Consider the following 16,928-nt stretch of genomic DNA (forward strand, 5'->3'; position numbering starts at 1 on the left):
GTGTGGTAAAAAGGGAACCCTCCTGCACTGTTGGTGGGAATATAAACCTGATAGAACACTATGGAGAACAGTATGGAGGTTCCTTAAAAAACTAAAAACAGAACTACCATACGACCCAGCAATCCCACTCCTGGGCATATACCCTAAGAAAATCATAATTCAAAAAGAGACATGTACCACAATGTCATTGAAGCACTGTTTACAATACCCAGGACGTGGAAGCAACCTTAAGTGTCCATCGACAGATGAATGGATAAAGAAGATGTGGTATATATATACAGTGGAATATTACTCCACCATAAAAAGAAACAAAATTGAGTTACGTGTAGTGAAGTGGATGGACCTAGAGTCCGTCGTACAGAGTGAAGTAAGTCAGAAAGAGAAAAACAAAGACCGTATGCTAACGCATATATATGAAATCTAAAAAAAAAAAAAATGTACTGATGAACCTAATGGCAGGGCAGGAATAAAGACGTAGGCATAGAGAATGGACTTGAGGACATGGGTGCTGTGGTGGGGGGGGGAGGCTGGGGCAAAGTGAGAGTAGCAGTGACATATATACACTACTGAATGTAAAATAGTTAGCTAGTGGGAAGCAGCAGCATAGCACAGGGAGATCAGCTCGGTGCTTTGCTAAGACCTAGAGGGGTGGGATAGGGAGAGTGGGAGAGAGGCTCAAAAGGGAGGGGATATGGGGACATATGTATGCATATGGCTGATTCACTTCGTTGTACAACGGAAACTAACACAGTATTGTGAAGCAATAATACTCCAATAAAGATCTATTAAAATTAAATAAATAAAATCTTTTTAAAAAAACACTCAATTCTTACCAATATCATCATCACTTAATATTTACAAGAAAATGTTGGGGTAATGTGTGCATTTTACAGTTAAAGAAACTAAGACTAAAAACTGGTAACTTGCCCATGGTCACACTGTTATCAAGTGATAGCTGAGATTTGAACCAAGGTCCTTCTAACATCTAAGCCCATGCTCTTATAAACTATACTCTGCCCTTAGTGGAAGTGATCTCATTAGAATGTCATATGTGGAATCTAGCCTTTTCATTTTATGGATGGAAAAACTGAATTGGCCAAGCGTCTTAGTAACTGAACAGACTTAAAAGCAAAATCTTTCCCATTCCTAATCTGTTGTCCTTTCTACTACCTCCAGACATGTCTATGTCAAATGAAAACAACACACAACATAAGAGTTGAGAATTATGTTTTATTTGGCAGACAAAACTAAGGACTTAAGCCTGGGACACAGAATCTCAGATAGCTCTGAGAGACTGGTCTGGAGAGGTAAGGGAGGAGTCAGGATATATAGGAGTTTTTGCAACAAAGAACAGGTAATCAGAACTTCAAAAGATTACTGTTAATTAAAGAAAACCAGATATCCCAAGTTAGAGAATTCAGAACTTTGTATGGGAAGATGCAAGAGTCTGGGGTCACTGAAATCATTCCTTTGCTATGCACCTCAGCTATCTGGGGCCAGTATCCTATGCTTTCTCATCTGAGTCTCCTTAGGGCTGGGCCATGGGAGGCAGCTACAGCTGCTGACTGCTAGATGGCAGGCATCTTGTTACGGTTTTTTACTCTCTTGCCCACCTACCTACACAGAGTGTACCACTGTCCTAAGTACACATAGCATACCACAGTGATAGGAGTATATAGGGATAATATACTCCTTTATGATTGTTTACTGCTGTGTCATTTTCCCCAGGTTATTTCCCCCACATTTCATCCTCACAATGACCCCTTTCTGTGGCCAAATTATGTTCCTATTGATCATTTTACAGATAAAGATAAATAATATAAGAGAAATTGAGTGTCTTTTCTGAAAATGATGGATCATTCAGTAAGTGGTGTGAGACAACTGGATATATCCATCTGTTAAAAAGTCATAACTCACATCATAAGCTAAAATAAATTCCAGGTGAATCTAAGACTTCAAAGTAAAAGTAATGTCCCAAAGTACTGTGAATTGGAAAAGCCTTACTAAGTTGTTAGCAATACCTAGAAGCTGTAAAGGAAAGTGTTAGTAAATCACAGACAAAATAATAATTTTCTTAATGTTAAAAGGATTCCTGCAAATTAGCAGCAGGACAAAAAAAAGACCAACAAAGAGTGTTCTGCCCATGTTCTCTTCCAGGAGTTTTTTGGTTTCAGGTCTTACATTTAGGTCTTTAATCCATTTTGAGTTTGTTTTTATAAATGGTGTGAGGAAATATTCTAATCTTGTTCTTTTATATGTAGCTGTCCAGTTTTCCCATTACCACTTACTGGAGAGACTTTTTTTTTCCATTGTATATTCTTACATCCTTTGTCGTAGATTAATTGACCATAGATAGGTGGGTTTATTTCTGGGTTCTCTATTCTGTTCCATTGATCTGTGTGTCTTTTTATTGTGCACTATCATGCTATTTTGATTACTGTAACTTTATGGTATAATCTGAAGTCAGGGAGCGTGATACCTCCACCTTTCTTCTTTTTTCTCAAGATTGCTTTGGTAATTCAGGGTCTTTTGTGGTTCCATATGAATTTTAGGATTATTTGTTCTGTGAAAAATGTCATGGGTATTTTGATAGGGATTCTGTTAACTCTGTAGATTGCTTTGGGTAGTATGGACATCTTAATATTAATTCTTCCAATCTAAGTGCACGAGGCATGATAGGGATATGGAATTAAGAGACACTACTATGTGTAAAATAATTAATCAACAAAGATATACTGTACAGCACAGGAAAATAGAGCCTTTTTTTGGCAATAAATTTAAATGGAGTAAAATCTATAAAAATACTCAATCACTGTTGTACACCTGAAATTAATATAATATTGTAAATCCACTATGCTTCAATTTTAGAAAGACAAACACCATAATTAGTAAGAAAACTAAAACCGCAATGAAACACCATTTTCATTAATCAGAGTGGCAAAAATCAAAATATTTGATAATTTGCTTATTGCAAAAAAACTTTGCAACCTTTCTGGCAAAATTTTTCAAAGTGTGGTCCAAAGTATGGATCCCAAGGGGTGGGGAGAGGTTTTCCTGCAACTCTTTCAGGGGGTCCACAAGATCAAAATTACCTTCATAAGAACACTGAGATATTATTTGCCTTTTTCACTCTGTTGACTCTGATGATGATATGAAAGCAGTGGTGTGTAAAGCTGCTGCCATTTGGCACAAATCAAAACAGTGGCACCAAACTTTATTACCATTCATTGTATTCTTCACCACCGTATGCTCACAGTATTAAAATAAGGAAGAAAGAGAAAGAAAAAGGAAATAAGAAAAATAGTTTCTCTTAAGAGTGTTTATTGATGAAGCAAAAAATATTAATTTTATTAGATCTCAACCCTTGACTACACACCTTTTTAATACTCTGTCAGGAAACAAGACGTATGCATAAAACACTTCTGCACAGAGTATGGTGGTTGTCTTAATGAAAAACACTGGTGTGATTGAGTTGCAAACTGAACTAACTCCTTTTTTTTTTTTAATGTAATACCATTTTCACCATTTTTTGCTTGAAGAACAACTGACAGACAAACTATGGTTTTTCAGACTTGGGGATTTGGTAGCCATTTTCTCTACAATGAACAAAGTGAGCTTGAGACTTCAGGAAAACAACTGATGGGATTTGATCTTTCAAGCAAAAATTGGAATTTGGGAAAACTTTTTATCTGCTGCCATGAGCTGACAGCTTTTCAGTACCTAAAGACTTTTTTGATGAGATTGGTGGTGATATTAACGAATCTGAATTTTTTATATTGTGTAATGAAATGTTTCAGTATTTGCAAAATCTACATAACTCAATGAAACACTCTCTTCTAAATGTTTGATGTGTGATTTTACAAAGTTATGCATTGGTTAAACACCCATTCAAAGTGCAAGATGGACTACTGGATTTTAATTAACAGAGTAAGAAATGTTCATTGAAACAGGTTTAGATTCTTCATTGCAAGAAATTTTTAAGAAATTGTCGCTTGTTGAGTTTTGATCGTAGCATGGAAGAATATTAGAGTTATCTGAAAAGGCTGTTAAAATACTTCCTCCAACTACATATTTTCGTATTTGTCAACCAAAACAACAGATTGAATACAAAAGCAGTATGAAAATCCAGGTTTTCTCTGCTAGGCCAGATAATCCCATTCTTCTCACAAAATGTCTTTGTTTTGGAAAACAGTTATTTTTCATGAAAATATTAGTTATGTTTATATGTGATATATTTATGGTTTGTATTTTCACTTAAATATATAAATATTTCTTAGTCTTAATTTCAAGTTAATACCCATAGAAATACCCATAGATATTACCCACATAAACAAAGCTTATTGGGGTCCTCAGTCTTTAAGAGTATAAAGGATTCTTGAGACTAGTTTGAAAACTGCTTCTCTATGGAGATTAAAATAAAAATTTTAATTACATATAATCATTGAATCAGTAATTTCAATTTTAGGAATTTATACTATAATCTCTCAAATATGAGATATTATATGTGCAAAGTTATTCATTGTGGGTTGGTTTGATTACCAGAAGGTTGGAAACAACTCAGTGTTTGTACATCAATAGAGAATTGGCTATATTGAGATATACCCATAAAATGTAATACTGTATACTATATATGAGGCAGATATAAATTTATCACTGTGGAATGCTCTCAAAGATATATTAAATCAAAAGTTGAAGGTACCAAAAAGTGTGTAGTGTACACTACAATTGTACAAAATTGTATATAGTATATGTATATGCATAGCCTATGTGGTGAAGGATACACAAGAAAAACTGCTATGGTGGTTGCCACTGTGGAGGGGAGCTGGGGACAAGAGTAGGAAAAAGACATTTCTGAAAACCTGAATACTTCTTGAGCAGTCCTAAAAAATACAGAAGTACCTGTTCTCCAAATCCTAATATTTAAAAAATATTTTTCAGTATTTTTTTCCCCAAAAGTACATGTCTAATTACTTACTAGGAGTTAAGCCATGTTAAAAATCTAAATCTAACTGATCTTAGTCCTACCTTCTTACCATTACATTAAAATCTCCATACACTCTCATGGAGTGGCAAGACGTTCACCAAAAACAATTATTTTATGTAGTAGTACTTGTTTCACTGCCATAATGAGTTGACCTGCCCAAGAGGTACAAAAATTTGCAAAAGGTGACTTGGATTCAGTCTCAAGAGGCTGGAGCAAGATACATACTGAGTCCTAAATGAATAGTAGAATTTGATTAGCAAAAGAAGTTTGTTGTTAATGGAGGCACATGATAAGACAGAAATAGGGTACGTGTAGCACCCCCTGGTGTCAGTGGAAGACCAGCATTTCAACCAGAGGGCTTCAACCAGAGGGCTTATGAAAATATACATTGCTGTGTCCTACCCTTAGAGGTTCTGATTCATTAGATCTGGACAGAGGCATAAGAATCGACATTTCTAACAAGTTCCCAGGTGATGCTGAGGCTGTGGGACTGGGAACCACACTTTGAGAATCACTGCATTAGAGAAATTGTGGTTTACAAAGTTGATGGGTAATCTGGGGCCAAAACAATGAGCTGTAATTTGCTTAAGCAATACCACAGTTCATTTAATTTCATGAGACTGAAAATGTTATGAATGTTTAAGAGGAAACATAATATAAATGTGACCTTTTCTCATGTATATCTTCTTCTTTGTCCTCTGCTTAATTAAAAACAGAAAAATTATTATACCAAAATTCATTATAATCCATTTTTATGAAGACAACTTTATTTTAGTGTTCTCTTGATTTTAAAATTAAAATTTTTCAGAAAATCAGTTTGACTCATTAAATCTATCTCATTAAAATTATCTGTTTTAGAAGAGAATTTCTTTTGAAATTTGGCTAAGGTTAACATCAGATGGAAATTAACATGTGTTTAGTGTGTACTTTAGTCTCTACTGGTCCGCCATTCAAAAGGCCAAATTTTATACTGCATTTTATGAAATGAGTTAATCAAAATGCCATTCCTTCTGTTACAGTTTCTGTTGAGCCTTTGAGAAGGAATTTTAGCCTTTAAAAAAAACTCGAGATATATAATGTGCTGAAGTCCTGAGGAGAAGGCAGTCCGAAGTTAATAATTCCTGGGACTTCTTTAAGGAATGTGTGCCAAGACTGGTACCTCTGTCAGCATGATATTCCTCTTAGTCACATTGTTTTTCAGAGAATTTGCTCATTACTATTTCCTAGCCTTGTGCCTCTGACTCATGTGAAACTGATTTTTCTGAAACTACTTCCTTCTGTAGGTATAATAACTTATTGGAAAAGTAAAAGATGCCTGTAGTCAGGGGTTAAAAAAAAAAAAAAAAGATAAGCAGATTGTAAAAGACAAAGGCTATGAAAATATTCTAGGGACTTCCCTGGTGAAACAGTGGTTAAGATTCCACCTGCCAATGCAGGGGACCACCGGTTCGAGCCCTGGTCCAGGAAGATCCCACATGCCACAGAACAACTAAGCCCGTGCGCCACAACTGCTCATCCTGCTCTCTAGAGCCCATGAGCCACAACTACTGAGGCTGTGAGCCACAACTACTGAGCCTGCGTGCCACAACTACTGAAGCCCACGCGCCTAGAGCCCATGCTCCACAACAAGAGAAGCCACCGCAATGAGAAGCCCGCACACCGCTACTAAGAGTAGCCCCAATCACTGCAACTAGAGAAAGCCCACACACAGCAGTGAAGACCCAGTGCAGCCAAAAATAAAGAAAAATAAATAAATAAATTTATTTAAAAGAAAAAAACCTATAAATTTTTTTTTAAAAAAGAAAATATTCTAGATTAAAGAAGGTTGAAAATAGCGACTACATGTAATTCCTACTCCTAGACTGGATCCTGTGTTAGAGGGGCAAAAATGCTACAAATGACATTATTGCATCAATGGACAAAATTAGAATATAGATATAGTACAATAGATAAAAGTGTGTGAATTGATAGTTGTACTGTGGTTAAGAGAATATCTCTATTCCTAGGAAATACACACTCAAGTATTTAGGGGTAAAGGGCTATAATGTATATAATTATGGTTCAGAAAAAAACTGATTTCACAGATCAAATAAATGGGGTAAAATGTTAATAGGTCAATCTGGTTAAAGTGTTTACAGGAATTCTTTTACTATGTTTATTATTGCAATTTTAAGTTTATTTACAAATAAAAAGTTTTTTAAAAAAACATACAGAAAAGTGTAACATGTAAGATTTAAAAATTTGTTGCCTTTAAGAGAGAAAATTTCCTTTGCGTGTGAAGTTGGGCTCTCAAAGCTTTTCTCCCACTTACCCTAAACATCAAAGAAATAGCACTTAGAGTCAGCGCAAGGAGCACTTCCTCTGATAGAGTTCTAGATTTCTGTGACCATATCTATAAAATATTACTGATAATTCCTACTAAAAGGCATGGTTATGATGTTGTGACGTGAGTTAGTTATTTGTTTAACAGAAGGTTATTTGCCAGCATTAAATATCAGCGAAGTCATTGTCAAAATAATTGTGGGAAATAGAAAACTACTCGGAAGAAAGATAAACTAGGAGAAAAGAAAAGTGTAAATCAAAATCTAATCTGAGTATTTTGCCATTGGGGTAAAAATGAAGGGCAGAGACTTAGTAATTGCTCTTCTGATTAGTCCCACATTAATTGCAGTAAAATGGTTTGGCTTTTAATGAAGTCTATGATATTACTAGAGTTTGTTTATAAATCACATTTTGCATTTAATTCTTACTTGGCTAGCTCTTTTTTTTTTTTTAACTATGATATATGTTTATGCCCTTGGAAAGCCTTCTTCTTTCCAAGTATTCCTGCCTAGAGTTGCCTGTTTCTCTCTCTCTCAACTTTTTACAGTAGTCCAAATGTATATACTGTCATATTACATGTATTCTCTGTACTCTCCATTATTAATTCAACTATTTTATTTAATGTTATACTCCTCTAACTAAGGGTTCGTCATCACAAAGAATATTAACCATGAGGATCATAAGTAATTAAACTATGAAATTAAATGAAAGAAATTCATTTTTCATTGTGCTGTGCCTTTTACTTTTCCATGCTGAGGTCACCTTCCATTGGCTAGATTTTCATCCCACACAGCCTGAAATTTTTTTTTTCCTTGTGCATACATTATTGGAGACTTGATATGCTTGTTACAGTTATATATTTCTCTTATATTTAAACCTTTGCAGGGAAGGACTTTTTTTATTGTTAAACTTTATATATCCTTCCAAGTGAAGGTACTACCTCAGGCACATATTAAATGATAACATTAAGCCATTGCAAATAAATCAGTGATTAAAGCAACACAAAATTAGGCCCTAAATTTAAAAGCTTCATGACTACTCCGTTGTGTGAATGTCCCCATAGAGATTTAGCTCTAGGACATCAAAATCTGTAAACTCACAGTAGATAGGAAGGAGCACTAGAGGAAATGACTCCAAGTTCATCAGTAACTTCATCTCTAGAAGTCTTTGCAGAACATTGTGCAGCTGTTTAAAAACCAGTCAGTTGGAAATGACATCTGTATTCCCTTCATTTGCCTCTTAATTGATAAAAATGTATTGGTGCTTTTTAGAATCTAAGTTGCTGAAAGCTTTATAACTCTTGAATTGACATTGATGCTGTATAAAAGAGACTTAAAAGTATATGTAAAGATAAATTATCTGTAAAGACATTTAAAATAAACCACATAATAATGGGTTACTATTGCATGCTTATTTTTCTCCTGTGGCAGTAATGATAATTATGTAAATAGGTCAAAAGCTACATTTTTTTAATTGATGATTTTAACATCAAAGCCTGAAATGAGGAGTTTTTCCACCATTGGATAAATATTTAACCACAGAAGAGTGAGCAATTTAAAATAAGACATGGTCCAGGTAATAGACAGTAAGGGCCAGAATAATTTTTTTAATTGAATCACATTCACTCCAAAGCCATGCATCAGATTCCTCAGTTTATCTAGATTGATGCAGAGTTTAAACAAATAGGAAATTTAATCTGCCGTACAAGAACACTATTTTGTGGCTGTTTCTTTTGGCAGATGGAGATGGAAACATGGATCACTTATTGCCAGGCTGTGAAGATAAAAACTGCCAGAAAAGTACCATTTACTTAGCAAGATCCAGAACAAAGCAGGTATATCTACTTGTTTCTTAATGTAAATAGAGTTATGTTCTTAGAAAAACATATCAGAGGTTAGAAGAAGTATCTGAAGAATCAGAAAAGAGAAAAACCAAAAATAAATTTACTTCCTTATTTTAACTTAATGAAATGCATTTAAATCTATTTTTATTGGTTTATTGAGAGAAAAAAGTAGTGGCATAATCATTTCTGGTTAAGAAAACCCACTCTTGATCCTGTAATTAAATGATCTGTTAGCTTTTTATATGCTGGGAATATGGTAAGACACACTATAGCTATAATAAAGGGTTATGTAGAAGAACATCATACCTATTTTCAAGGCTAATCTTGTTTTTATTTGTGATATCTAAATCTGTTTCATTCTCTCATGCCGACTTTATACCTGTAGCTTGTAGGTAAATAATTTAGAATCTGTTAATCACAGCAGAGGATTAATGTGGGAATGATAGGTTATGACATTGAGATTTTTTCCATATTGACAGCACCTGAATGGAAACCAGTAGTAGAATTAATGAGTTATATTTTCTGTTTTGGGGTAATAAATGATAGAATTACATTTTGATTTTTTTAGCCCTTATGGGTAGGAAGTATCACTTTTTATACTAAGACACTAAAGAAAACAAATCTTCCTCCAGTCAGCATTCTAAAAGCGTTTAACTCTTACACCCATAACCTTTATTACCTTGAACTTTTTTAAAGTTTTGAATCACTGAAAATATTAGGTGAAGTAACACTTCATCGTTGGTTCATAGCTGTAAGTAAACCTAGTAATTATTAGCCTGTCTTCAAGTAACAGACTACTGTAAGAATATTTTCAAATTACACAGTCAGTTCTCTCTGGGCAGATAAATGTCACAGTTCTTTTTTCACTGTTAAGAATGTCACATTAATGAAAAATATTTTACTTCTTAGACCTTAATACATTTACCTTAACAGAAATACTTTATCCTCATTAATAAACTATGAACCTCTTCAGAAACTTGTGAAAACTTGGCATTTTGTGAAATTTCTCATCCTCTTCCAAAACAAGACCAGGAATTTTTTTCAAAGTCACATGAAACATTAAAACATTTTGATGCTATATAATATTCTTTTGCTTTAAGAAAGATTGAAAAATTTATTAAAGATGCAGACCAGTTTCTTAAAACAGCTCGTTTTCTATAAATTTGTCTTTGTAGTTAAGCCTCTTTTTTTTCTTTTTCCTTGGCAAACTATGCTTTCTTTGGATAACATAGAAAATGTTTGGGATATCCTATGTCCTAAACCTTTTTCAAGAGGCCACTTTTTATGTAGTCTGGCTTAGAGCTATATATATGAGTCACCTGCTTATAAGGAAAAAAATATCTGTAGGCATGTTTGGCCTCCTGTCATTTCAAGCCAGCTGCACCTGCTTCTGTTTGGACATCTCTAGATTATGTGCCAGTATCCGGGCTCCTAGCTAATTATGGGCACATCTATAATTTTAATGTGATGATTTCCACTCTTCAGATTTTTAGTTTGCATTAGGTTATTAAAAGTAGGGATTGGGGCATTCACAAGAAAAAGGGATTTCCAAAAGCTCATTTTTAAATGATCCTATTCTCTGTGTTCTCATTATAATCAATATAGAGATAAAGAATTTATTTAAAATGTAGCTTCCAGCTCTTTTGGTGACAGAGCTCATTCTCTGGGGCAGGCGGAGCTTGTCAGGGCTAGTATTGTTTGGTAAGCCTCAGAGCTGCTTGGCTCTGAGAATGATGACTAAAGTCATCATCATGTGTAGGAGGCAAAGCAAGAGAACAAGGGAGACTGTCATGTTCTAATTCTTCCTGAGCTGGTCCTCCGAAAGGACATCAGTATTACATGATATTATAATTTTTTAAATATTCATTTGAGGTTGTATTTCCACTCAACACATTTTAAAATGGCAATTCAAGTATATGATTATCAACATCAGTTCAATCCTAAGATTTTGTGGTTCTGTGAAAAACCTTCTAAGGCTCTATGAGCTAGTTCAAGGAAAGATGACTAGTGATAAATTTTAAAGGAGACAGTTTTTTTCCAGAGTGTAAGTTACCTGTTTATCAAATTAAATTATAGTACCCTACCATTTTGTAGTGATAAAGAACTTAAATAAGGTGATGCTTACCTTGAGGACTTTTCGTGGATCATTTGTTTTACAAATGGTGAATTTTTTTCTAAAATAACTATAAAATCTGATTTTTTTTCTCTTAATCCACAGTGGGTTCCTGTCCTACAGGATTTTAGCAATAAGGGCACACTCTGGGGCTTTGTGCCATTTGTGCATGAACAACAACCAACTGAAATACCAATTCCAATTACCCTTCATATTGGAGACTACAACATGGATGGTTATCCAGATGCTCTTGCCATACTGAAGAATACATCTGGAAGGTATGGAAATTAAGTCAAATGAGAAATAGTTGTGAAATATTTTCACTGTGATACTTTGTAGCTGAATAACACCTGAATCTGGTACAGTTCCTTAAATAAGGAACACTGTGAGCTCTGATCTTCTCCCAACTGCTTAGAATACCTGTTCTTTTTCTGTTTTATAGAACAATAAAAGGCTTATTTTTCATTCAACAAAACTTGATCTTTAAATGTCAAAATTTTTATAAGTAAATGACTCAGTTACATTTTGAGTCTGAAGACCATGGAGGTTAAGAGTTGAGCCTAGGCTTCGCTCTCAGTCCAGCCACTTAGCACCTGTGTGACCTTGAGCAGATTACCTAAACTCCCCATCTGTAAACTGAGAGTAGTAACTGCACCTCTGTCATGGAGTCGTAGTGGAAATCACATGAGGTAGAAATAAAAAATGAGGCAATTAGCAAGATACTTAGCACATGCTGACTTTATTATCAGTGAATGTTGCCTTACTGTTGCTTGTTTTGTAATGGTGTTGAGAATTTCGTCACGACAATTGATAATATTTGTAAATACAAAATTTCTGAGTATATTTTTTGCATTATCAATGATTTTGAATGTTGTTGCTACTTTTTTTTCCTTAGGTAGAGATACCAGTAACTAAACCAATATAGTTAAATTCACAATTACCCTGATCTTGACAGATTCCATAAATATGACTCTTCCCAAATTTTAATGCTTTATTATATTCTTCATATTACAATTAGTTGTATTTCTTGCCCCTTATTCTTTCTTGCCTCCTACATTGTATCTATCCATAATTTTTCTTCTGAGCATTAATTCATTTGTTGGCACTGGAATTAGTGATGATTCAGCTCCACATTTACTACCAGGCTCATGATGCAATATAACTTTCCTGGAAAAAAAATCAGACTATTGTTGATTTTAACATCAAACAGTGTTATCTAGAAATGTGATTTTTAGAAAACCGTACATTATTAGTGACTGTCCCTAAATATTTATAGAAATTATAAAATGTCTGTACTTAAACTTTTCTAAGGACCTAGATTTGAAATTATAATCACTCTGAGTTGTGTTTACGAAACTTTCTAGGGATATGAGCATCAAGATCCGTAATACAGAGTAGTATATACACTCATAACTTATGTGTATGAAACAGATCTTATGTAACCAAAAGAAACCTGAGTTGAATGTGATTTTTATTCCTTTTAAAGTGGCACGTAAAAACAAAGAAATGTAAAAATTGCTTTAATTTGAACATTTACCCTATTCAAAAGAATAAGAAATTACATCTTAAATTCATTTAAGTGTGATTACTTATTCTTAGAAAAACATATAAACAATTTATAGTTTTGTCACAAAAGTTCTTTATCAACATATTCTTCTTCAAACCATCAAATATTTAACTTACCTTTACCATTCAGTAATAATGATGATATCAACAGCTAATTCAGCAGTGAACAAACACTATGGCTCTATAGGAAACATAAGGTAAAAGACAGTCATAGACTCTTGATGCTTTTATAAAAGCAACTGTTTAAAACCCAGGGTTTCTTTTTTGTTCTTTTGGGATAGATGAGAATTGAAGGATAGATTTCAGTTCATTTCAGTGTTCATTAAATCACTAGATGAGAAATAGCCCTATACTTGAGAGATGTCTGTCTAGGAGAATTCAGCATAATATTTTCTTTGAAACATAGAAGTAGGAAAATAAGACATAGTGTACATTATAATCCTTTTCTACTGTTTACTTTTGTTGAACAGCATTTTATAATTTTTAACTGATTTCAAGACTGCTGTATTGCTAAGAAGTAGTACAGGGTTGCAGTTTATAATTTCAAGGGTTGCTGCCTGGAGAATTCTGTCTCCTTTTTTCTTCAGGTTTTGAAAATCAGGTAGAGATTAACTACGCAGTTAAGAATAAAATCCACAGTATGTGTTTCATGAAAAGAAGTTCTGAAACCGTGGCTTGTTAACTTGTGTTTTTTTGTTTTCAGAGGAGAGTTGCTGTTTGGCTTTCTGTTTGTTTTTTATTTTATGCTAAAGGTCTAATGGTTGAAAGTTAACCTTTAGAATCATGTTACATGAAAAAGATCTCTATTAGTGACATTTATAGAGGCAGCAAGTGACTCTAAACAAAATGACATGGTCTGAGGTCAGCCATTTTACATCTGTGCCACCACTGACTGAGAGCCATGTTTTTTTCCCTTGGCTGTCCCATTACTACTCAGTTGCCCTGTGTTTACTGTCATCTTCTGTGTGTAGTCATGTTGTCTTAATTGTCTGAATTTTCATTTTTTTGAAAGAAGAAAGGCACACTTAGAATGACATTATTCCAATAGTGTGCTCTTAAGCTAATAATAATTCTGTTTTTAGAATTTTTTAATTTCATATGTAAAGTAACACTGAAAAGATATTTTATGTCCTAAGTCTTTAGTATAGAACTGAAAAACTTTTTTAAAAGGAACTGGAGGATAAATTGTAACAAAGAATATTTGAGAACCATTTATCTAATTAAACTCTTGTCCTTATGGATTTCTAATCACTATTATTTCTTAATTAGCCAGAGTTACTAGACAGACTAGTACACAAAAATGAAAAGTTTAATTTTATTTTTGCCCAATATGTGGTATATTAGAAATTTTATTTTATGCATATGTTAGAAGAAACATTCCTCTAAATATTCCCCTAGAAATATTAATGTCATAGGTAAAATTAAATACTAATTTAGAGTAACTATTAGGTTTCTATAGGAAAATTTGATAAACCATATTTAAATTAATATTCTAAGCCATATTGTATGATTTTTTAAAATTCAAAACTAACATAGATTGTAATTTGCTCAGAATAAATGCATGTTTGTTTAACACTGGTACTATAGTCCAGAAGTTGTGTTAATGATTTACTTATCATTTTGTCAAGCACATACAGTACATATTTATTCCTTATTTTTAGCATTTAACTGAAGATATAAGAGAGTGACTTTTAGTCTTTGTTCTATTGCATATTAATCAGAATGTTAATATATTTAAGAAAAGTTGTATTGTTATTAATAAATTGAAAGTGGATGAAATTGTAAGCAAAACCTCAGCTTCCAGCAGGGATTTATAGAGAATCCAAATCTAAAAGTACTAAAAGAAAAAAAAAATTTTTAAACAAAGGATTTTAGCAGCAAAGGAGCAGATTCTGAGTATCAGCTGTGAAAGCTCCCCAAATCTGTTAAATGGCAAGTAAATCAATAAATGGCCAAATGCAATATATTCCTTGTCAGTTAATGCCAGGAAGCAAAGGGCTTTAGTTTATAAAGTGATTATCATGCATATTGCTTCACAGTAATTTCTATGGGGTGGTATTATCTTTACTTTGCAAGTATGGAAACAGTCTCAGATAAGTCAGACTACTTGTCCAGGATCACACAGTTTCAGTCAGCACTCTAAGTTCACAGAATCTGAATCCTTTTTCTTTCCATGTAAGAAAAAAATTTAGAAGGAAGTAGTATATAACCAAAAAAACACATTTTTAGCAGAGGTTAGAAATGATGATTTGGGCAGATAGTAAAAGTCTCTCTGACAAGAGAAAGAAGGAGCAAGCTAAGGACAAATGAATAAAGTCCATAAGTTTTCTGAGTCTTGCTGTCAGAGGAGATTGATTATATGCAAGCACGTGGCCTCTTAACGTTAGTAATTTGGAAACCAGAGGTATAATTTGGATTGTGTTGGTGGTATACATTCAGGCTACCAATATGAAACAATGGAAGATGACCAGAAGCAAGTCGGGATCTGGAACTTTGTCAAAAAAGAATTACTGGGGACTTTTGCAGCTATTAGCTAATTACCCATTCAGTATAATCTGCATTTTCATCTTCACCCTCACCTTAATAAAATAATTTAGGTTCACACTGATACCCTGAGTCACCAAGGACGGGTTACATTATGTTTCGGATGTTCTGCTTTTAGTGGGCAAGGAGATTGATAGTACAGATGCCTGTATCCACTTGTACATTTCAAGCCACTGTTGTTTTTCATTTTTATTATGAACTGTAACAAAGGGTTTCATATCATTTTAAACTAGATCAAATATCTTACTAATTTTATGTTTTATACTTCAAATGATTCACCATAATCTTTTTTAAGTGAAGTTAATCACCATCTTTTCCATGAATGTGAAAATATAACAGACTTCCTAATTTACAATAAAAGAAAAAACATTCCATGCCTATTCTGCCGGGGAATGGTTAGTGGTAGTTTGCAAAATAAATCTTGGTAGGCTATGTCACATAATTTCCATCTGTTCAAATGTTACTAGGGTGAATAGCCTGTTTCTGACATTACAACCTACATAACTAAGTCTTATGCTCTAAATCTTTAACTAATCCTTAGTTAATGAGTAATAACTCTGGGTAGGGAAGTTATCTGCATTCACAGCTTATTGAAGGCTGAAGAATATTTTAATATTTTTGTTTAGGGTATTTTATAGAATTATACATAGGGGTAGAGTAAGATTTTTGTAAAATGTTTGTTTTTCAAAATTAATAAGGGTACTGAATTCAAGAATCATATTCACATCACTTCTGGGTTTAATAAAATGTATTACTTCCTCCTAAGCAAATTATTATAAAGCCTCCAGAAGCTTTCAATATGTGATTTTTTTTTTACATCTTTATTGGATTATAATTGCTTTACAATGGTGTGTTAGTTTCTGCTTTATAACAAAGTGCATCAGTTATACATATACATATGTTCCCATATCTCTTTCCTCTTGCGTCTCCCTCCCTCCCACCCTCCCTATCCCACCCCTCCAGGCGGTCACAAAGCACTGAGCTGATCTCCCTGTGCTATGCAGCTGCTTCCCACTAGCTATCTACCTTACTTTTGGTAGTGTATACATGTCCATGCCTCTCTCTCACTTTGTCACAGCTTACCCTTCCCCGTCCCCATATCGTCAAGTCCGTTCTCTAGTAGGTCTGTGTCTTTATTCCTGTCTTACCCCTAGGTTCTTCATGACATTTTTTTTTCTTAAATCCCATATATATGTGTTAGCATACGGTATTTGTCTTTCTCTTTCTGACTTACTTCATTTCACTCTGTATGACAGACTCTAGGTTTATCCACCTCATTACAAATAGCTCAATTTCGTTTCTTTTTATGGCTGAGTAATATTCCATTGTATATATGTGCCACATCTTCTTTATCCTTTCATCCGATGATGGACACTTAGGTTGTTTCCATCTCCGGGCTATTGTAAATAGAGCTGCAATGAACATTTTGGTACATGACTCTTTTTGAATTATGGTTTTCTCAGGGTATATGCCCAGTAGTGGGATTGCTGGGTCATATGGTAGTTCTATTTTTAGTTTTTTAAGGAACCTCCATACTGTTCTCCATAGTGGCTGAA

General features: G+C 33.9%; 1 protein-coding gene across 1 annotated transcript in view; it reads left to right on the forward strand.

Moving 5' to 3' along the window:
- Positions 1 to 16,928, forward strand: part of ITFG1 (integrin alpha FG-GAP repeat containing 1) — a 244,852-nt gene that overhangs the window by 115,675 nt on the left and 112,249 nt on the right. Inside the window, exons 9-10 of the mRNA XM_007450381.1 lie at positions 9,046 to 9,140; positions 11,368 to 11,540. Coding sequence (XP_007450443.1) covers positions 9,046 to 9,140; positions 11,368 to 11,540 — 268 coding nt within the window. The remainder of the gene's footprint in view (positions 1 to 9,045; positions 9,141 to 11,367; positions 11,541 to 16,928) is intronic.

The sequence above is a fragment of the Lipotes vexillifer genome, unplaced genomic scaffold, assembly GCF_000442215.2.
Source record: "Lipotes vexillifer unplaced genomic scaffold, Lipotes_vexillifer_v1.1 scaffold1489, whole genome shotgun sequence".
Classification (NCBI taxonomy): Eukaryota; Metazoa; Chordata; class Mammalia; order Artiodactyla; family Lipotidae; genus Lipotes; species Lipotes vexillifer.